Source organism: Oncorhynchus tshawytscha, linkage group LG02, assembly GCF_018296145.1.
Source record: "Oncorhynchus tshawytscha isolate Ot180627B linkage group LG02, Otsh_v2.0, whole genome shotgun sequence".
In the NCBI taxonomy this organism is placed as follows: Eukaryota; Metazoa; Chordata; class Actinopteri; order Salmoniformes; family Salmonidae; genus Oncorhynchus; species Oncorhynchus tshawytscha.
Window position 1 is genome coordinate 19,526,834 of NC_056430.1, and position 22,207 is coordinate 19,549,040.

A 22,207-nucleotide genomic window follows, 5' to 3' on the forward strand; every position below is an offset into this window, starting at 1 on the left:
GGCTCCAGCTGCGCGTCGACACCGGCCTCGGGGATGACCCGGAAGGCGAGGTGCAGGGCGATCCGGATGGAGACGGTGGAATTCTGATAACATGGAAGGATCTAACACGCCCTCCACCGGAACCCAGCATCTCTCCTCCGGCCCGTACCCCTCCCAGTCCACGAGGTACTGAAGGCCCCTCGCCCGACGTCTCGAATCCAAAATGGATCGAACAGAGTACGCCGGGACCCCCTCGATGTCTAGAGGAGGCGGAGGAACATTACGCACTTCAGCCTCCTGGAGCGGGCCAGCCACCATCGGCCTGAGAAGAGACACATGGAACGAGGGGTTAATACGGTAATGAGTGGGTAGTTGTAACCTATAACATACCTCGTTCACTCTCCTCAGGAAACCGCGGACCCAGCTTCCGGCAGAGCAGGCGGAGGGGCAGGTTTCGGGTCGAGAGCCAGACCCTGTCCCCTGGTGCGAACACTGGGGCCTCACTGCGGCGACGGTCTGCGCCAATTTTCTGGCGCCTTATGGCACGCTGAAGGTGGACGTGGGCTGCCTCCCAGGTCTCCTCAGCGTGCCGAAACCAATTGTCCACCGCAGGGGCCTCAGTCTGGCTCTGATGCCAAGGAGCCAGAACCGGCTGATACCCTAATACACATTGAAAGGGAGTGAGGTTAGTGGAGGAGTGACGTAGCGAGTTCTGAGCCATCTCTGCCCAGGGCACGAACCTCGCCCACTCCCCCGGCCGATCCTGGCAATAAGACCGCAGAAACCTACCCACATCCTGGTTAACTCTCTCCACCTGCCCATTACTCTCGGGGTGAAAACCTGAGGTAAGACTAACCGAGATCCCCAGACGCTCCATGAACGCCTTCCAGACCCTTGATGTGAACTGGGGACCCCGATCAGACACTATATCCTCAGGCACCCCATAGTGCCGGAAAACGTGTGTAAACAGGGCCTCTGCAGTTTGTAAGGCCGTAGGGAGACCGGGCAAAGGGAGGAGACGACAGGACTTAGAAAACCGATCCACAACGACCAGGATCGTGGTGTAACCCTGTGAAGGTGGAAGATCAGTCAAAAAATCCACCGACAGGTGCGACCACGGCCGTTGAGGAACGGGTAGAGGTTGTAGCTTACCTCTGGGCAGGTGTCTAGGAGCTTTGCACTGGGCGCACACCGAGCAGGAAGAAACATAAATCCTCACTTCCTTAGCTAAAGTGGGCCACCTGTATCTCCCCTCAAGACAGCATCGTCCGACCTATTCCAGGATGACCAGAGGAGGGTGACGTGTGAGCCCAATATATCAATCGGTCGCGGACAGCAGACGGAACGTACAGACGACCAGCTGGACACTCAGGGGGAGAGGGCTCTGCACGTGACGCCCGCTCAATGTCCGCATCCAGCTCCCACACTACTGGCGCCACCAGACACGAAGCTGGGAGTATGGGAGTGGGATCCATGGACCGCTCCTCTGTGTCATACAGCCGAGACAATGCGTCTGCCTTAACGTTCTGGGAGCCTGGTCTGTAAGAAAGAGTAAACACAAAACGAGTGAAAAACATGGCCCACCTTGCCTGGCGAGGATTCAATCACTTCGCCTGCCGGATGTACCCCAGATTGCGGTGGTCAGTCCAGATGAGAAAAGGGTGTTTAGCCCCCTCAAGCCAATGCCTCCACACCTTCAAGGCTTCTACGACAGCTAACAGCTCTCGGTTCCCCACATCATAGTTTCGCTCCGCCGGGCTGAGCTTCTTAGAAAAGAAAGCACAGGGACGAAGCTTCAGTGGCGTACCCGAACGCTGAGAGAGCACTGCTCCTATCCCAGCTTCGGATGCGTCCACCTCCACTATGAATGGCAAAGAGGGATCCGGATGAGCCAGCACAGGCACCGAGGTAAACAGAGTCTTCAGGTGCTCAAAAGCCCTGTTCGCCTCAGCCGACCACTGCAAGCGCACCGGGCCCCCCTTTTGCAGTGAGGTAATGGGAGCTGCCACCTGACCAAAACCCCGGATAAACCTCCGGTAGTAATTGGAAAACCCCAAAAAACGCTGCAACTCCCTTACCGTGGTTGGAGTCGGCCAATTACGCACGGCTGTGATGCAGTCGCTCTCCATCTCCACTCCTGAAGTGGAAATCCGATGCCCTAGGAAGGAGATGGATTGTTGGAAAAACAAGCATTTCTCAGACTTGACATATAGATCATGCTCCAACAGGCGACCAAGCACCCTGCGCACCAGGGACACATGCTCAGCGCGTGTAGCAGAGTATATCAGAATATCATCGATATACACCACTACACCCTGCCCGTGCAGGTCCCTGAAGATCTCATCTGCAAATGATTGGAAAACTGATGGAGCATTCATCAACCCATATGGCATGACCAGGTACTCATAATGACCTGAGGTGGTGCTAAATGCCGTCTTCCACTCATCACCCTTCTTAATTCGCACCAGATTGTACGCACTCCTGAGATCCAATTTAGTGAAAAAACGTGCCCCGTGCATTAACTCAATAAACGTATTGATCAGAGGTAGCGGGTAACTATATTTCACTGTGATTTTATTAAGACCTCGATAATCAACGCACGGGCGTAAACCGCCATCCTTTTTTTTCACAAAAAAGAAACTCGAAGAGACGGGTGAAATGGATGGCTGAATGAACCCCTGATGCAGGGATTCAGAGACATATGTCTCCATAGCCTCCGTCTCCGCTTGCGACAGGGGATACACGTGACTCTTGGGATATGCAGCGTCTACCAGGAGATCTATCGCACAATCCCCCCGTCGATGGGGTGGTAATTGAGTCGCCTTCTTTTTACAGAAGGCGAGAGCCAAATCGGCATATTCGGGGGGAATGCGCACGGTGGAGACCTGGTCTGGACTTTCCACCGTAGTAGCACCATTGGAAACCCCAAAACACCTACCTGAGCATTCTCGCGACCACCCCGTGAGAGCCCTCTGTGGCCAAGAAACAGTGGGGTTATGACTAACTAACCAGGGTAGGCCTAGCACCACAGAATACGCAGGAGAATCAATAAGGAAAAGACTAATCTTCTCCTTGTGACCCCCCTGCGTTATCATACACAAAGGTGCGGTTACCTCCCTGATAAACCCTGACCCTAATGGTCGACTATCTAAGGCATGAATAGGGAAAGGCATATCCACAGGAACAATAGGGATCCCTAAACTATGAGCTAGACTTTTATTAATGAAATTCCCAGCCGCACCCGAATCTACTAGCGCCTTATACTGGGAATGCGGTGAAAAATCAGGAAAAGCGACAGAGACAAACATTAGTGCAGCAGAGGGCTCTGGATGAGAATGGTGCCTACTCACCTGGGGTGACGCCAGAATGCCCTGCCTGCCCTCTCTATTCCCAGAGGAAACAACCCGGCACCGACCAGCAGTGTGCTCTCCGCGACCTTGAATGGTGCTCGAGCGGGAACCCCCTCCGGTCTCCCTGCGCACCATCCCTCCCAATTCCATAGGTTCGGGAGAGAGGGTGCGGGAGGATGGAACAACCAGACCCCGATCTAGACGTCCACGAGTAGCCAGCATGTTGTCCAGCTTGATGGACATGTCCACCAGCTGGTCGAAGGTGAGGGTGGTGTCTCTACAGGCCAGCTCCCGACGGACGTCCTCGCGTAGACTACAACGGTAATGGTCGATCAGAGCCCGGTCGCTCCATCCAGCGCCGGCAGCCAAGGTCCTAAACTCCAAAGCAAACTCCTGTGCACTCCTCGTCTCCTGCCTCAGATGATAGAGAAGCTCACCCTCTGCTTTGCCTTCAGGTGGGTGATCGAATGCTATCCGGAATTGGCGGGTGAACTCCTCAAAATGGTCCAGCGCCGCATCCTCCCTACTACACACAGCGCTGGCCCATTCCAGGGCTTTCCCGGTGAGGCATGAGACGAGGGCGTAACTCTTCTCACGGTCAGATGGTACTGGGGAGGCCGTGGCTAGATACAAGTTCAGTTTAAGGAGGAAACCCTGGCAGCCGGCAGTATCTCCGTTGTATCCCGTAGGTAGGGATAAATGGATCCTCGATTCCGGAGAGGGAAAAACGTTCACGGGAGATTCCGGTTGTGGTGGTGGTGGCGCTGGAGAAACTCCCTGTCTCTCCCAGCGATCCATTTTCATGACAATGTGATCCAATACGGAGCTGACAACGTCAAGCTCCCTCGCTTGTTCCTGAACGCGTTCCTCCAGCTCCATGGGCATAGTGTCCTCTCCTGCTGACTTCATATAGGGTCAGAGATTCTGTCATGCATAGGTGTAATAGGTGGCAGGGAAGTCAGGCGCAGGAGAGTCAAATGGAGTGTAAAATGGAGTCTTTTAATAAAGTCCACGGAGTATGCTCCATAACACTCTATGTACATAAACACAAAACATGGGTACAAGGACCCGACGCGCACCTATACAAACAATCACACTACACTGACAATAACAATCTCTGACAAAGACATGAGGGGAAACAGAGGGTAAATACACAACAGGTAATGAATGGGATTGACAACAGGTGTGTGGGAAGACAAGACAAAACCAATGGAAAATGAAAAAAGGATCAATGATGGCTAGAAGACCGGTGACGTCGAACGCCGAGCACCGCCCGAACAAGGAGAGGCAACGACTTCGGCAGAAGTCATGACACTAGAAGCACAAGCATTTCGCTACACTCGCATTAACATCTGCTAACCATGTGTATGTGACAAATAAAATTGGATTTGATTTGTTTGGCAAGGGTTGGCTGTCATTGTAAATAAGAATTTGTTCATAACTGACTTGCCTGGTTAAATGAAGGTTAAATAAAAATATGCTCATTTTTCAGTTAATATCCATTATCATTTTTTTCCCTCTTGGCTTTTACCTGTGATTAGCTCTGTTCCATTTTTTTATCTAAAAAACTCCCTAATCCTTGCCGATAATAAGCATGCCAATAACATGAGGCAACCACCACCATGCTTGAAAATATGAAGAACTCAGTGACAACACATGTTGTGTTGGATTTGCCCCTAACACAAGTTTCTATTCAGCATGAAAGTTGCAGTTTTACTTCAGTGCAGTGGTCAACAACCGGTATTCCTAGTTGACCAAACATTTCTGTAAAAAACAACAACGATAAAGCATTGTTTCGCTCTGTTGGCGGTGGGTGCACTTGATTTTGCAGCCCTAGTGCCGGGAAGGCAAAGTGTTCCCATTTTGAACCATTTCATGTGTCTGAAGGTAGAACCCCGCCTACCCAACAGGCCCAGAAAGCAAAGCAAGTGCACTTGTAAGCCTACCACTTGCCAATCAGATAGCACTGATCACCGTGTCTGCACTGTTTCTTCATGCCATAGACTGTAAAAAGAAGCCTCTAACACACTGCAAAGTTACACTGTGAGATTTCCAAACTTTTTAAACCATGACTGAAGAGAAAATTAACAAATACAGCAAAGAGCTGCTGTTGTTATGAGTAAGTTCATGTTTAAGTTGTTATTCAGCCCTATCAACACTTTGTTCAACACTTTTATAAGCCATAAAAATTGCGTTCCCCTTGGTTACACTCACGCTACAACCAGCACTGCAGCCGCAATGAATGAGTATAGCAAAGTGCTTTGATTATTAGTGGCTTGTGTCTTTTTTAATATCTTGGAATATTTAACTGTCTCTGGTCATAGGAATAACAACATGAATTGGTACATAATGCAGTGCGACTTAAGTTTCGCCACATGCCCGTCCCCTTTTCTCAGTGGAGGTAGGGAGAAATGCTTTTAATTGGTTAATGTTGCATAGGCATACGTTTTTTTAAGTCATGTTTTGAGCGGTAGTTCTCTCGGCTTGCATTTTGACTCAAAGTGATCTTGATTCAGAAAAGGTTGGTGACCACTGCCTTAGTGACAAATTGAAAACATAATGCATGTTTTGAAACATTTGTAGTCTGTACAGGCTTCCTTCTTTTCACTCTGTCATTTATGTTAGTATTGTGGAGTAACTACAATGTTGTTGATCCCCCCCTCAGTTTTCTCCTATCACAGCCATTAAACTCTGTTTTAAAATCACCATTGACCTCATGGTGAAATTCCTGAGCAGTTTCCTTCCTCTCCGGCAACTGAGTTAGGAAGGACGTCTGTATCTTTGTAGTGACTGGGTGTATTGACACACCATCCAAAGTGTAATTAATAACTGCACCATGCTCAAAGGGATATTCAATGTCCGTTTTTATTTTTGTACATTTTTTTACACCAATCTACCAGTAGATGCCCTTCTTTGCGAACCATTGGAAAAACTCCCTGGTCTTTGTGGTTGTATCTGTGCTTGAAATTCACTGCTCAAATGAGGAACTTTACAATTATTTCTATGTGTGGGATACAGAGATCATTTAAAAATGATGTTACACACGATTATTGAACACCGATTGAGACCTTGCAACTTATTATTTTACTCCTGAAATTATTTAGGCTTGCCATAACAAATGGGTTGAATACTTATTGACTCAAGACATTTCAGTATTTCATTTTTAATTATTTCGTAAACATTTCTCAAAACATTATTCCACTTCGACATTATGGGATTTTGTGTGTAAATCAGTGGCATAAAATCTAAATGGAATAAATTTTAAATTCAGGCTGTAACACAACACAACTTTCTGAAGGCACTGTATTTTTGTTTAATACAAACATTCGTAAAATATGGAAAATTATTAATTTGAAAATCCCTTATAAAAACATAACCATTCTATCAGATCTTTCAGCACTCTGACGGAGTTGACAAAATGACATTTTTCTTCTTCTTTCAAGTGGTATACACAGTAGCAATTTTGGTTTCCATAGTTGATTTATTACTCTAAAACCAAATTAAATGTAATAGAATATTCATTTTGGTTCAAATATATCAGGCAGATAGAGTTGACAGTTTATGGTTGTAACCATGGTGAATCCAATATTGTTTGTTTAAATCTATCAAAAGTAGAGAACTTTCCAGAGTATGAGTGGTATTGTTGCGCTACATGTAATGAGGACATGAATAAGGGTCCTTATGGTATAGCTGACCCTGACGGAGTTGTCCGGGGACAAATGTCCGGGGACATCTTTTAGGAATCACAGTTTTGAGAGAAATATTCTTTAAAGTTACAGAGGGCTATTGTAAGAAACTGCATAAGAGTGCTAGAGGCGTCACTACAGACCCTGGTTCGATTCCAGGCTGTACCACAACCGGCTGTGATTGGGAGTCCCGTAGGGCGGCGCACAATTGGCCCGCCGTCGTCCGGGTTTGGCCGGGGTAGGCCGACATTGTAAGTAAGAATTTGTTCTTAACTGACTTGCCTAGTTAAATAAAGGTTAAATAAAAATTATGTAAAGATCATTTTTCAGTTAATATCCATTTATTATCAGTAAAAAAAACTATTTAAACACTTTTTCCGCTATTTTGGGGGGGGTCCTTTGCTCATGACAATGGGATTTCCAGGCATAGAGCCGACATGGAAATTAATAATATTGAAAGTATTTTGAAATTTCCCAAAACAAATCTTTCCCCTATAAAATTCCCCTAAATGTACATTTTAAACTCAAATAATGCAACAAAATATATTTTTTAGTTAAAAAAAAAAAAAATAGAAGTTTACCTGCCGAACAATGATTGTCCCAACTTCAAGAATCTCTGAGCTAATTTTCCACTTTTCCATAAGGCTGAGAGAAAATTATGCAATTTCTTTCATGGCTTCAGATGTGTTCATATGCTATCCACAACCCCCATTGGCTGCCTCACCTTGCGGGGGTTGTTGGGATATGTGCTACGCCAATAATACACACACAAATAATCACATGGGATATATTCTGATTGTTTACTTCACCGAGTACATGTGGTAAAGGAGGGAGAGTATAGATAGCTAGGCAGAAGGCTGAGCTTCTCTGAGAATAGGGAATGATCCTCTCCCAGGGTGTAATGAGATTGGAGGTCAGTCTGAGTGGGTCTCTTCCAGAGAGAGTCAGTCCAGAATCCAGCAGACAGTCAGTACAGGAGCAGTCAATACTCCCTCCACACACATCTGCTGGCACCAGGCCCACAAGGGTTGAGGCAGAACAGACTGAGAGAGTAGGTAGTCTGCTGACATGAGCGATCTATAGGACTGCTCCCTTGTGTAGGACATGACCAGATTAGGCCTAACTACTGAAGAATGGGATCCAGACACCATTAGAGTGACCGGGGGAGAGAGTGATTCAAGAGAGCTAGAGAGGAAAGGAGTTTCTGAGGAGGTAGAGGATGAGACGCTTTGAAAATGAGATGTCTCTCAGAATCTGTTTGCAGACACTAAGCCTGTGACGGAAGAGTCATTATCTGAATAAGCATTGTCCTACAATAGTAACTCATGGTGCAATTGTTGGAGCTCTCATCACCAAGTCTACCCACCCAACATACCCCATGTTGCACATCTAGTAGGGCGTCTCCTTATTGATGCCTAGCATCTGATCCCTTCATCCCCCTTCAGGCTGCGGTCGCTGTATGACTGCACTCTTTGTTTCCTCAATGGGAGCGTGTTTCTGCCTGTCTGTCCCTCTGTGAGCCCTGTACTGCAAGAGGGGACTGTACTCTGACACACATGGCACACTTGTCTTATCTGAATGAATCAGCAGCACAGCGACTGAGAGAGCATGTTATTTCATTGGTGCATGAGTGCGGTTGCTGCTGTTTATAAAAGTCCCCACCCTTAGTTCCTCTTTTCAAATGAAAAAAGGGTTGACTGTTGAGATTACGAGTTGAATTTCAAATCCCCAGGTTTGGACAGTACTGAACACACTCCAAAATCACCCAATAGGTTTAATATACACCAAATAAGCATGCTAATTGGCTTTGCACCCTTTTGATGTTTAGGTGATGTTTTTGCTTTGCTGTTTAGTGTGTTTTTGACCCTTGCAAATTACCCAATGGACCATACCCTTACGCTATTTAATAAACTGACTGTGAACCCTAACCTGGACGTAAGTTTAATGCAGAATTAACCCTCAATTTGATACATTTCTAAAGACATTAAAATGAAAACACTGCTCTGAGGTGAAAAAGTATAAACTTATTTTCCACCATAATTTGCAAATAAATTCATTAAAAATCCTACAATGTGATTTTCTGGATGATTTTTTCTAATTTTGTCTGTCATAGTTGAAGTGTACCTATGATGGAAATTACAGGCCTCTCGTCTTTTTAAGTGGGAGAACTTGCACAATTGGTGGCTGACTAAATACTTTTTGCCCCACTGTATCTATTGTAACTATGTAGTACTATTTACTATTATCATCAAGCTTTGATTATTAGAATCAACTGTATAGTGCTAGGGCAAAAAACTAAATGTGCACCCATTGGGGTCCCCAGTACCGAGTTTGGGAAACACTGCCCTACTGTGTATCATGCTTCAGCTGGCACAAACAAGGCAACAACTTAGAGTTAACTGCACCTCAGATTGCAGCCCAAATAAATGCTTCACTGAGTTCAAGTAATAGACACATCTTATCAACTGTTAGGAGACTGCGCGAATCAGGCCTTCATTGTCGATTTGCTGCAAAGGAACCACCACTAAAGGACACCAATAATGAGAAGAGACTTACTTGGGCCAAGAAACATGAGCAATGGACATTAGACCGGTGGTAATCTGTCCTTTGGTCTGATGAGTCAACATTTGAGATTTTTGTTTCCAACTGCCGTGTCTTTGTGAGACGCAGAGTAGGTGAACAGATGATCTCCGCATGTGTGGTCCCCACCATGAAGCATGGAGGAGTAGGTGTAATGGTGTGAGGGTGCTTTGCTGGTGACACTGTCTATGATTTATTTAGAATTCAAGGCAAACTTAACCAGCATGGCTACCACAATATTCTTCAGTGATATGCCGTCCCATCTGGTGTGCGCTTAGTGGGACTATCATTTGTTTTACAACAGGAAAATGACCCAAAACACACCTCCAGGCAGTGTAAGGGCTATTTGACCAAGAAGGAGAATGATGGAGTGCTGCATCAGATGACCTGGCCTCCACAATTGCCAGACCTCAACTCAATTGAGATGGTTTGGGATGAGTTGGACCGCAGAGTGAAGGAAAAACAGCCTACAAGTGCTCAGCATATGTGGCAACTCCTTCAAGACTGTTGGAAAAGCATTCCTCATGAAGCCGGTTGAGAGAAGGCCAAGAGTGTGAAAAGCTGTCATCAAAGCAAAAGGTGGCTACTTTGGAGAATCTCACATATAAAATATACACTACCGTTCGGGTTTGGGGTCACTTAGAAATGTCCTTGTTTTTGAGAGAAAAGCACATTTCTTGTCAATTAAAATAACATCAAATTGATCAGACATACAGTGTAGACATTGTTAATGCTGTAAATGACTATTGTAGCTGGAAACAGCTGATTTTCTTTTAATGGAATATCAATCAATCAATCAAATGTATTTATAAAGCCAGCTGATCAGCTGATATCATCTGTCACAAAGTGCTGTACAGAAACCCAGCCTAAAACCCCAAACTGCAAGCAATGCAGGTAGAAGCACGGTGGCTAGGAAAAACTCCCTAGGACTAGGAAGAAACGAGGTTATGAGGGGTGGCCAGTCCTCTTCTCGTTGTGCCGGGTGGAGATTTATCTACATAGGCGTACAGAGGCCCAATATCTACAGAGGCACATTATCAGCAGCCATCACTCCTTTGTTCCAATGGCATGTTGTTAGCTAATCCAAGTTTATAATATTAAAAGGCTAATTGATCATTAGAAAACCCTTTTGCAATTATGTTAGCACAGCTGAAAACTGTTGTACAGATTAATGAAACAATAAAACTGTCCTTTAAACTAATTGAGTATCTGGAGCATCAGCATTTGTGGGTTCGATTACAGCCTCAAAAGGTCCAGAAACAAAGACTTTCTTCTGATACTCATCAGTCTATTCTTGTTCTGAGAAAGGAAGGTGAGAAATTGCCAAGAAACATAAGATCTTGTACAACACTGTATACTACTCCCTTCACAGAACAGCGCAAACTGGCCCTAACCAAAATAGAAAGAGGAGTGAGAGTCCCCGGTGCACAACTGAGCAAGAGGACAAGTAAATTAGAGTGTCTAGTTTGAGAAACAGATGCTTCACAAGTCCTCAACTGGCAGCTTCATTAAATTGTTCCCACAAAACACCAGTCTCAATGTCAACAGTGAAGAGGCAACTCTGGGATGCTGGCCTTCTAGGCAGAGTTGCAAATAAAAAGTAATATCTCAGACTGGCCAATAAAAAGAAAAGATTAAGATGGAGAAAAGAACACAGACATTGGACAGAGGGACTCTGCCTAGAAGGCCGAATGTGTTTACATGTGCAATAGATACTGTATGTGTATTTGCATCTCCTTTGAATCGTGACTTGGTTTGATGAGTGCAGCAGTATTGTGATGGTGGTGTAGTTGTAGTAGTGAATGCACTGTGTGGTTGTCTGGTGTAGAAGTGATACTGTTGACTGTCTATTGACTGTGTGTGTTGGCACTCCTCGTCCCCTCTCCAGCCCAGCCCATTCTATACTGGTGCTCTCGCAACATGTCCTTCTGGAGCAGCATCTCCTTCAACCTGGCTGTACTCATGAACTTGCTGGTGGCCTTCTTCTACCCTCTGGAAGGAATCCGCAGAGGTCAGTGAGTTCTGTCCTCCACCTCCCCTTCCTCCTTTTCCTCCCCATCTGCCGTCTCTTAATTATCTGAGTAATTTGCAGGGTGTCTGTGCCAATCAATGGCTGATCTCTGTATGTGTAATATTAAATCAATCACATTTTATTGGTCACATACACGTGATTAGCAGATGTTATTGTGGGTGTAGCGAAATGATTTTGCTTCTAGCTATGAGAGTGCAGTAATATCTAACAAGTAATATCGAACAAATTAAACAACATATACCCAATACACACAAATCTTAGTAGGAATGAATTAAGACTATATACATATGGATGAGCGATGTCAGAGCGGAACGGACAAAGATACAGTAGAATAGTATAGAAAAAAAACAGTATATACAGTTGAAGTTGGAAATTTACATACACCTTGGCCAAATATATTTAAACTCCTGAGATTTAATCCTACTAAAAATGTCCTGTTTTAGGTAGATAGATAGGATAAACACTTTATTTTAAGAATGAGAAATGTCAGAATAATGGTAGAGAAAAGTACTTATTTCAACTGTTATTTCTTTCATCACATTCCCAGTGGGTCAGAAGTTTACATACACTCAGTTAGTATTTGCTAGCATTGCCTTTAAGTTGTTTAACTTGGGTCAAACGTTTTGGGTAGCCTTCCTCAAGCTTCCCACAATAAGTTGGGTGAATTTTGGCCCATTCCTCCTGACAGAACTGTTGTAACTGAGTCGGGTTTGTAGGCCTCCTTGCTCGCGCACACATTTTCAGTTCTGCCTACACATTTTCTATAGGATTGAGGTAAGGGCTTTGTGATGTCCACTCCAATACCTTGACTTTGTTGTCCTTATGCCATTTTGCCACAACTTTGGAAGTATGCTTGGGGTCATTGTCCATTTGGAAGACCCATTAGCAACCACGCTTTAACTTCCTGACTGATGTCTTGAGATTTTGCTTCAATGTATCCACATAATTTTCCACCCTCATGATGCCATCTATTTTGTGAAGTGCGCCAGTCCCTCCTGCAGCAAAGCTCCCCCACAACATGATGCTTCCACCCCCGTGCTTCACGGTTGGGATGGCGTTCTTCAGCATGCAAGCCTCTACCTTTTTCCTCCAAACATAATGATGGTAAAAATGGCAAAACAGTTCTATATTTGTTTCATCAGACCAGAGGAAAAAGTACAATCTTTGTCCCCATGTGCAGTTGCAAACCGTAGTCTGGCTTTTTTTATGGCGGTTTTGGAGCAGTGGCTTCTTCCTTGCTGAGTGGCCTTTCAGGTTATGTCGATATAGGACTCGTTTTACTGTGGATATAGATACTTTTGGTCCTGTTTCCTCCAGCATATTCACAAGGTCCTTTGCTGTTGTTCTGGGATTGATTTGCAATTTTTGACACCAAAGTAGATTCATCTAATGGAGACAGAACGCATCTCCTTCCTGAGCGGTATGACGGCTGCGTGGTCCCATGGTGTTTATACTTACATACTATTGTTTGTACAGATGAACATTCAGGCATTTGGAAATTGCTCCCAAGGATGAACAAGACTTGTGGAGGTCTACATATTTTTTTTTTCTTAGTTCTTGACTGATTTCTTTGGATTTTCCCATGATGTCAAGTTAAGAGGCACTGAGTTTGAAGGTAGGCCTTGAAATACATCCACAGGTACACCTCCAATTGACTCAAATGATGTCAATTAGTCTATCAGAAGCTTCTAAAGCCATGACATACATTTTCTGGAATTTTCCAAGCTGTTTAAAGGCACAGTCAACTTAGTGTATGCGAACTTCTGACCCACTGGAATTATAAATTAAATAATCTGTCTGTAAACAATTGTTGGAAAAATTACTTGTGTCATGCACAAAGTAGATGTCCTAACCGACTTGCCAAAACTACTATGTTAACAAGAAATTTGTGGAGTGGTTGAAAAACGAGTTTTAATGACTCCAACCTAAGTGTATGTAAACTTCCGACTTCACCTGAACATAGTATTGCAAGATATGTCAGCATTATTATGTGAATGAGATGCCGTAGAATAGTATAGAAAACAGTATATACACATGAGAAGAGTAAGGCCAGGTATTTAAACATTAAGTGACTAAGATAGTGTAGAATAGTATAGAATAGAATACAGTGTATATATATATATATATATATATATATATATATATATATATATATATATATGAGATGAGTAATGCCAGATATGTAGACATTAAAGTAACTAGTGTTCCATTCCTTAAAGTGGACAGTGATTCCTAGTCTATGCCTATAGGCAGCAGCCTCTAATGTGCTAATGATGGCTGTTTAACAGTCTGATGGCATTGAGATAGAAGCTGTTTTTCAGTCTCTCAGTCCCAGCATTGATGCACCTGTACTGACCTCACCTTCTGGATGATAGCGGGGTGAACAGGCAGTGGCTCGGGTGGTTGATGCCCTTGATGATCTTTTTGGCCTTCCTATAACATCGGGTGCGGTAGGTGTCCTGGAGGGTGGGTAGTTTGCCCCCGGTAATGCGTTGGGCAGACCGCACCACCCTCTGGAGAGCCTTGCATTTGCGGGCAGTGCAGTTGCCGTACCAGGCGGTTATACAGCCCGACAGGATGCTTTCAATTGTGCATCTGTAAAAATGTGTGAGAGTTTTAGGTGACAAGACACATTTCTTTAGCCTCCTGAGATTGAAGAGGCTCTGTTGCACCAGGTTCTCTGTTTATTCTACATGTGTGACTGTTACAAAACATGATATTTGAACGAATGACACACAGCGACCATTAATGTGATGGGAGCTGCATTACAATGCATAATACACACAACCACAAGCTGTTTGGGAAGGTGAATGGAGTGAAAACTGGTTCACCCCTTTTCTTTTTTTTTTCTTTTTTGTTCACCCATTTTATGAAGTTATTGTGATTCTACTTTGCCATACTTTACATGTCAACAGTAATTTACAATACACATGCTTATTTAAACGTTTAGTGACTTGATGCCTACTGTGCCAAAGTGATTTAGAGTTGTTAAATGGGAGTGACCAGTGTGTTGCTATTAGGGTGGCTCTAGCCTTCATGGCAGAGAAAAGTTTTAAAGAAGGTTTTCTGCAGTCCTACACATTTTGCCATTGGCTGAGATAAAATGTTGCATTTTCGGCCATGATTAGCACAAGTTTAGATAACTGACAAATTTACAAATCTAATAATTATTAGCCTACATGGTTAATTGTGACTGTCAGTGACTGACAAAACAAGAGAAAAACTGCTGATGCACAACTAAATGTCAAATTCTACTATTCTGACTCTAACAGTAAGTTGAAACCCAGAGTGTAATCACAATTTTTCCTTTGCGGTAAAAATATCAAATAAAAAATGTTTTATTGTCACATACACCTGATAGGTGCAGTGAATATGTTGTTTTACAGGGTCAGCCATAGTAGTATAGTACCCTTGGAGCAAATTATGGCTAAGTGCTTTGCTCAAGAGCACATCAACATATTTTTCACCGTGTTGACTTGGGTATTCAAACCCGCAACCATTTGGTTAGTGGCCCAACTCCTCAAACTGCTAGGCTACGTAGTACCTAGTACCTGTCTGGGCAGTGTCTTAAAATCATCCTAAAATCTGCTCTGAGCTGGGAGTTTATTTAGTCTTATAACAGGTTTTAACAGGATTGCTAGGACCTTTTCTGAGATGCTTTGTGGATACAGGCCATGAGCTGATTATTGATACAGGGTTTGAGCTTAAGTTAACACACAGTCACTTAATGAACCTGTCACCAGATTCCTGTCTTCACGCTGACACTGATGAGCCTTCAGTCAGGATCCACTGCCATGTACAGTATCTGTCTCTATTGTTTGTAAATTGGGCTGTGTGTGTGTACTATGTGTTGCCTCCATGTGGTCTGGTTACCCTGAGCCTGGCAGGAACCATAATGCCCAGAACGCAGACTGCAGTGTTTGGTCTACCTTGAAAAGTGACATCTAACCGATAAGGACTGGGGTGGGTCCCTCTCAGCTCTTAGATCATTCCCAACAGTCTCGTCAAATAATTAATGTCCGATAAGCAGCAACAAAGTAGAAGAAATTAGAATGTGCTTGGAAATCTATATTTCTGTGGACATAAAGAAAAAGATGAATTCATAATACAAGTAGTACTCATTCTTTCTCTTGCTCTCTCTCTCGCTCTCTCTCGCCTCTCCTCTCCATGCCTGAGAGCAGTGTTAGTCTGTGGTGGTGTGTAAACCACAACCCCAGTCATTAAGGCCTCTATTGTTCCAAGGCAGATGCAGAGAGAAGACCCACATTGTGACTCACATAAACTTTACATTGTTCTGTCTAACTGGGGTCAAGCAGTGCAGTCCCTTTTGTGTGTGTCTGTGTGTCTGTGTGTCTGTGTGTCTGTGTGTCTGTGTGTGCGTGCGTACAAGCTAGCGATCGAGCATAGCATCAGAATCAAACTGTAGGGCTCAGGGCACGTCTGCTGATGTGCAATGGGGAAATGATGTCAGCTTAACAATGTAGCCAGCCATCATGGCTTGCATATCATTATTGCTCATATTAAATCTTAAACGCCCATACAACTGATTGGTCCATACTAATGTATGTCTGGATGTATGCCAGCTCTAATGCTGCTCGTTGTTAATGTTCAATCCAGCTGCTTGTAAAATAGAAGTGAACTTCAGTGGCCTGGTAGACTTTTACAACTTTTTTAGCAATACTTCCTAAGTATATTGTGTGGAAGTGTGACATTTAGATAATAAACTAAGGTTTTATTGAAATATATTTTTGAGAGCAGGAGAAATGCAAAGACTTGTGCTTACATTATGCAGGTGTAGAGATAGGTGAACAAAAAGTAGGAATAATAGGATTAGATTAGAGAGAAATAACACCTGTAATACTGTGTCTCTGAAAGGTGGTTTCTCTAAAGGTCCTGTGAGTTAACAGAATTGAGCTTTGCCCAGAGCTCGGCAGATGCACTCTCCTATAAAACATTCCTGGGCTTGGCTGTGGAGTCCAGCTCCCTGGCGGGCTGTCAGCCGGCAGACCTGGGATCACTCCCAGACCATCCCTCATGAATTTCTCAGGAGCCAGGTGTATTTTTAGCTGCCCCAGTAATGTAACATGCACCTGTCATGTGATCTCTGCACGGAGAGGAGAAGACGGGGCAAAACTGGCCTCTGGCTGGGGCCTAGCAGTGAATACGGCAAAACCGACGATATTGTTTTCGTCTTAACACACATGCACGAACACAGTTATCCGACTGACTTTGTCCTTGTTTTGCACAGACAGAGCTGGGACTTAGCCACCAAGTTAGTGCCAGTTAAGCTCATGTTAAAGCTTCACTGAACCACAACATTCTGATGTGTCACACTTTCACCTCTGTTGTAACCGGCAGCATTGTGAAGTTCTAGAGCTCTGCCTCGTCTCCCAGAGGAGATATTTTGCCTGAGCATGTCCAGCAGGTGAAATTACTGCAGAGGGATGTCCCGCACTGCAGGTCTAGAACAGATTGTTTGCTTGTTAATACGACCCAATGCGTTGCCATCTATCATTACAGCAGTTGGATGACGCCTGTAGTGTTGGCTGCTTTTGTCTTTTGATTCAACATTCAATATAAACATATCTTTAACTGTATCTACCGTAGGCCTATGTGTCACTGTATGAATATTCCATGTAGGTATCTTGTATGGACAACACTATCCACGCCCCATCTCTAACTTTACCCCCCCTTCTCACCTCTCTCATCTCCCCCTCCTTCTTCCAGGTACTCTGGATGGTCACCTGTCAGCCCTGCTGTGGATCGCCATGCTGGTGTCCCTGGCGATCGTCATCATCCTGCCCCAGCCCCACGGCGTCCGGGTCCTCATCGCCTCCACCATCCTCCGCCTCATCTTTTCTGTGGGCCTGGAGCCCACCCTCTTCCTGCTAGGGGCCTTTAACGTAAGAGTGTGTGCGTGTGTGTGTGTGTGTGTGTGTGGTTTGTGGTCACATGGTCCTGTCACAGTAGCTCTTGTGCCCTCAAATACCTTATCCAGTGTCCTTGCCTAACCTGTATGTGAGGTGAAGCGTGTAGTATGTCACTGTGGGATTCCACAGAGCTGTGGCACTCTTGTGTCAACCAGACCAAATGAACACTCACTGTACCTATCCAGTGTATGTGCAATAAAACATTATTATTTGTTGTTGTTGGATGGATGGATGCATGACCAATGCTTCTTGCACATCAAGTTTTTCACGTATATGCCAGTCTCTGTAAAATAACAAAAGTTTGTTGAGTCTTAGTCTGTTGTGCTTTATTGGTTCTGAATATCTTTACTTAGTTGTTACAGATGCCAGTATGTACTTTTAAATGAACATGGTAAAGGTTTTGCTCTTTGACTCAATCCTTCAATGTTTTCCACTGTTCCTCAGGTGGGCAATAAGATGATCTTCTTGATGAGTTTTGTGGGGAACAGAGGGACGTTCACACGGGGCTACAAGGCCATGATCATGGATGTAGAGTTTCTCTACCACCTCCTCTACCTGATCATCTGTAGTCTGGGTGTCTTCGTCCATGTTTTCTTCTACAGTCTGCTGGTAAAAACTGTACTCTCACTCACTCGCCTTCTCGCTCGCTCACTCTCTCAAATCAAATCAATTCAAATTTGATTGGTTGCATACACATATTTAGCAGATGTTATTAATTAAGGGTGTAGCAAAATGCTTGTGTTCCTAGTGAAGAAATATCTAACAATACACACAAATGTAAAAGATAGAATAGAATTAAGAAATATAAAAATATTAGGACGAGCAATTTCGGAGTATGGAGTATGTGTGCATACACTGTTGAATTCGGACATTTAAATACATTTTAGTTTTTCACAATTCCTGACTAAATCCTAGTAAAAAATTCCCTGTCTTAGGTCAGTTAGGATCACCACTTTATTTTAAGAATGTGAAATGTCAGAATAATAGTAGGGAGAATGATTTATTTCAGCTTTTATTTCTTTCATTACATTCCCAATATGTCAGAAGTTTACATACACTCAATTAGTGTTGGATAGCATTGCCTTTAAATTGTTTAACTTGGGTCAAACATTTCGGGTAGCCTTCCACAAGCTTCCCAAAATAATTTGGGTGAATTTTGGCCCATTCCTCCTGACAGAGCTGGTGTAACTGAGTCAGGTTTGTAGGCCTCCTTGTTCGCACACGCTTTTTCAGTTCTGCCCACAAATTTTCTATAGGATTGAGGTCATTGCTTTGTGGCCACTCGAATACCTTAACTTTGTTGTCCTTAAGACATTTTGCCACAACTTTGGAAGTATGCTTGGGGTCATTGTCCATTTGGAAGACCCATTTGCGACCAAGCTTTAACTTCTTAAGGATGACGCAGAATGCTGTTCCCATGCAGGAACAACACTCAGCGGATTTCAGAGCGCCACCTATAGTTTTTGATAAAACTCATAATTTCATTAAACTTTCATTAAAATACACATTCAAGGTAGTGAATTAAAGCTACACTCGTTGTGAATCTATCCACCAAGTCAGATTTGTAAAATGCTTTTCGGCGAAAGCATGAGAAGCTATTATCTGATAGCATGTACCCCCAAAATACTGCAACGTCACCTAACACGACAGATTTTGCGGTAGCCGGCGCTACCCAAAACGCAGAAATAAAATATAAAACATTCATTACCTTTGACGAGCTTCTTTCTTGGCACTCCTAGATGTCCCATAAACATTTATTTGGGTCTTTTTTCGATTAAATCGGTCCATATATAGCCTAGATATCGATCTATCAAGACTGTGTAATCAAGGAAAAAACTGAGTTTGATAACGCAACGTCATTTTTAAAAATTAAAATAGTCGACGATAAACTTTCACAAAACACTTCGAAATACTTTTGTAATGCAACTTTAGGTATTAGTAAACGTTAATAATCTATCAAAATGATTATGGGGCGATGTATATTCTTTAGCTTCACGTCTTGAAATCATGTCCGGATATGTCTCAACCAAAACATCCTGTCGGAGACCGGAATAAATTGGCTGCCTTGTTTCGGTTTGACCAAGAAACAAATCCGAGACAAATGACAAGACTGTTGACATCGTGTGGAAGCTGTAGGTATTGCAACCTCGGCCCCATTTGATGTTGGTCACTTTTAACAATGGGTTGAAGTGGCGCATGGATATATTTTCCCATTTTCAGTGATCAGATTTTCCTGCACTTTTCGATGAAACGCACATTCTGTTATAGTCACAGCCGTGATTTAACCAGTTTTAGAAATGTCTGAGTGTTTTCTATCCACACATACTAATCATATGCATATACTATATTCCTGGCATGAGTAGCAGGGCGCTGAAATGTTGCGCGATTTTTAACAAAAAGCTGCGAAAATTCGCAGCCTCCCTAAGAGGTTTTTAAAGGCACAGTCAACTTAGTGTATGTGAACTTCTGACCCACTGTATTTATAAGTGAAATAATCTGTCCGTAAACAATTGTTGGAAAAATTACTTGTGTCATGCACAACGTTGATGTCCTAATCGACTTGCAAAACTACAGTTTGTTAACAAGAAATTTGTGCAGTGGTTGAAAAACGTGTTTCAATGACTCCAATCTAAGTGTATGTAAACTTCCAACTTCAACTGTAGGGCAGCAGCCTCTACTCTAAGGTGGAGGGTTTAGTAACCAGGTGGTAGTGGAGGCCGGCTAGTGATGGCTATTTAACAGTCTGATGGCCTTGGGATAGAAGCTCTTTTTCAGTCTCTCACCCCAGCTTTGATGCACCTGTACTGACCTTGCCTTCTGGATGATAGTGGGGTAAACAGGACGTTGCTTGGGTGGCTGAGGTCCTTGATGATCTTTTTGGCCTTCCTGTGACACCGGGTGCTGTATGTGTCCTGGGGGGCTGGCAGTGTGCCCCCGGTGATATGTTGGGCAGACCGCACCACCCTCTGGAGAGCCCTACGGTTACGGACAGTGCAATTGCCGTACCAGGTGGTGATACATCCCGACAGGATGCTCTCCATGGTGCTTCTGTAAAATTGTCTGGGGGCCTTAGTGTAACCGGTGTGAAATTTGCTAGCTAGTTAGCCGGGTGCGCACCAGTCGGTGACGTCACTCGCTCTGAGACTTGAAGAAGTTGTTTCACTTGGCTTTTGTGGCTTCATGGGAGGCAGTTGTTGATGTGTGCAGAGAGTCCCTGGTTTGAGCCCTGATAGAGGCGAGGAGGGGGATGAAAGCAATACGGTTACGTTGATGCTGTTGACCTGGATCACTGGTTGCTGTGGAAAAGGAGGAGGCCAATAGGGGGGTGAGTGTAACCGGTGTGAAATGGCTAGCTAGTTAGAGGGGTGTGCGCTAATAATGTTTCAATGGGTGATGTCACTCGCTCTGAGACTTGAAGTAGTTGTTTCCCTTGCTCTGCAAGGGCCTCAGCATTTGTGGCGGGATGGGTAATGGCGCTTCGAAGGTGACTGTTGTCTATGTGTGGAGAGGGTCCCTGGTTTGAGCCCAGGTAGGGGCGAGGAGAGGGACAGAAGCAAATGCTGTTACATTAGGGCCAAGCAACATTTCTTAAACCGGAGTATGCATACCACCTCAAAACATCCTCCTGAGGTTGCAATCCATTTCAGCACACTGTCTGTGTAGGTGGACTGTTTCAGATTGTCAATGATGTGTATGCTGAGAAACTTCTCCACTGCGGCCCCGTCGATGTGGATGGGGGCATGCTCCTTCTGCTGTCTCCTGAAGTCCACAATCAGCTCCTTCGTTTTGTTGGCGACTCTCCACCATGGCCCACATGTCCTCCCTGTAGGCTGTCTCGTCATTGTTGGTAATCAAACTTACCTCTGTTGTGTCGTCTGCAAACTTGATGATTGAGTTGGAGGCGTGCACGGCCACGCAGTCATGGGTGAACAGGAAGTTCAGGAGGTGGCTGAGGACGCACCCTTATGGGGCCCCTGTGTTGAGAATCAGCATAGTGGAGGTTTTGTTACCTACCTTTACCACCTGGGGGCGACCGGTCAGGAAGTCCATGACCCAGTTGCACAGGGCGGGGCTCAGACACAGGGCCCAGAGCTTAATGATGAACTTGGAGGGTACTGTGGCGTTGAAGGCTGAGCTCTAGTTAATGAACAGCATTCTTACATTCTTACAAGTATTCCTCTTGTCAAAATGGGATAGGGCAGTGCGATGGCAATTGCGTCATCTGTGGATGTTTTGAGGTGGTATTCAAATTGCAGTGGGTCTAGGGTGTCAGGTAAGGTGGAGGTGATATGATTCTTAACTAGCCTGTCAAAACATTACATGATGTCAGCTGTGAGTACTACGGGGCGATAATAATGTATTTTAGTTACCTTCACTTTCTTGGGTACAGGAACAATGGTAGACATCTTGATGCAAGTGGGGGCAGCAGACTGGGATTGGGAGAGATTGAATATATCCATAAACAGCCAACTGGTCTGCGCATGCTCTGAGGACGCGTCTAAGGATGCCATCTGGGCCGGCATGGCCTTGCAAGTGTTAACATGTTTAAATGTCTTACTTTAGCCATGGAGAATAAGAGTTTTCGGGAATGGCCCGCGTCAGTAGCACTGTGTTATCCTCAAAGCAGACGAAGAATGTGTTTTGCTTGTC

At 44.3% G+C, this 22,207-nt stretch overlaps 1 protein-coding gene across 11 annotated transcripts in view; it reads left to right on the plus strand.

Annotated features, from left to right (window-relative positions):
- The window catches only part of LOC112220132 (inositol 1,4,5-trisphosphate receptor type 1-like), a 143,713-nt gene that overhangs the window by 97,498 nt on the left and 24,008 nt on the right, over positions 1-22,207 (plus strand). For all 11 annotated transcript variants that reach the window (XM_042331591.1, XM_042331592.1, XM_042331595.1 and 8 more), the window contains 3 exons: positions 11,484-11,606; positions 17,355-17,530; positions 18,002-18,166. In XM_042331591.1, coding sequence (XP_042187525.1) covers positions 11,484-11,606; positions 17,355-17,530; positions 18,002-18,166 — 464 coding nt within the window. The remainder of the gene's footprint in view (positions 1-11,483; positions 11,607-17,354; positions 17,531-18,001; positions 18,167-22,207) is intronic.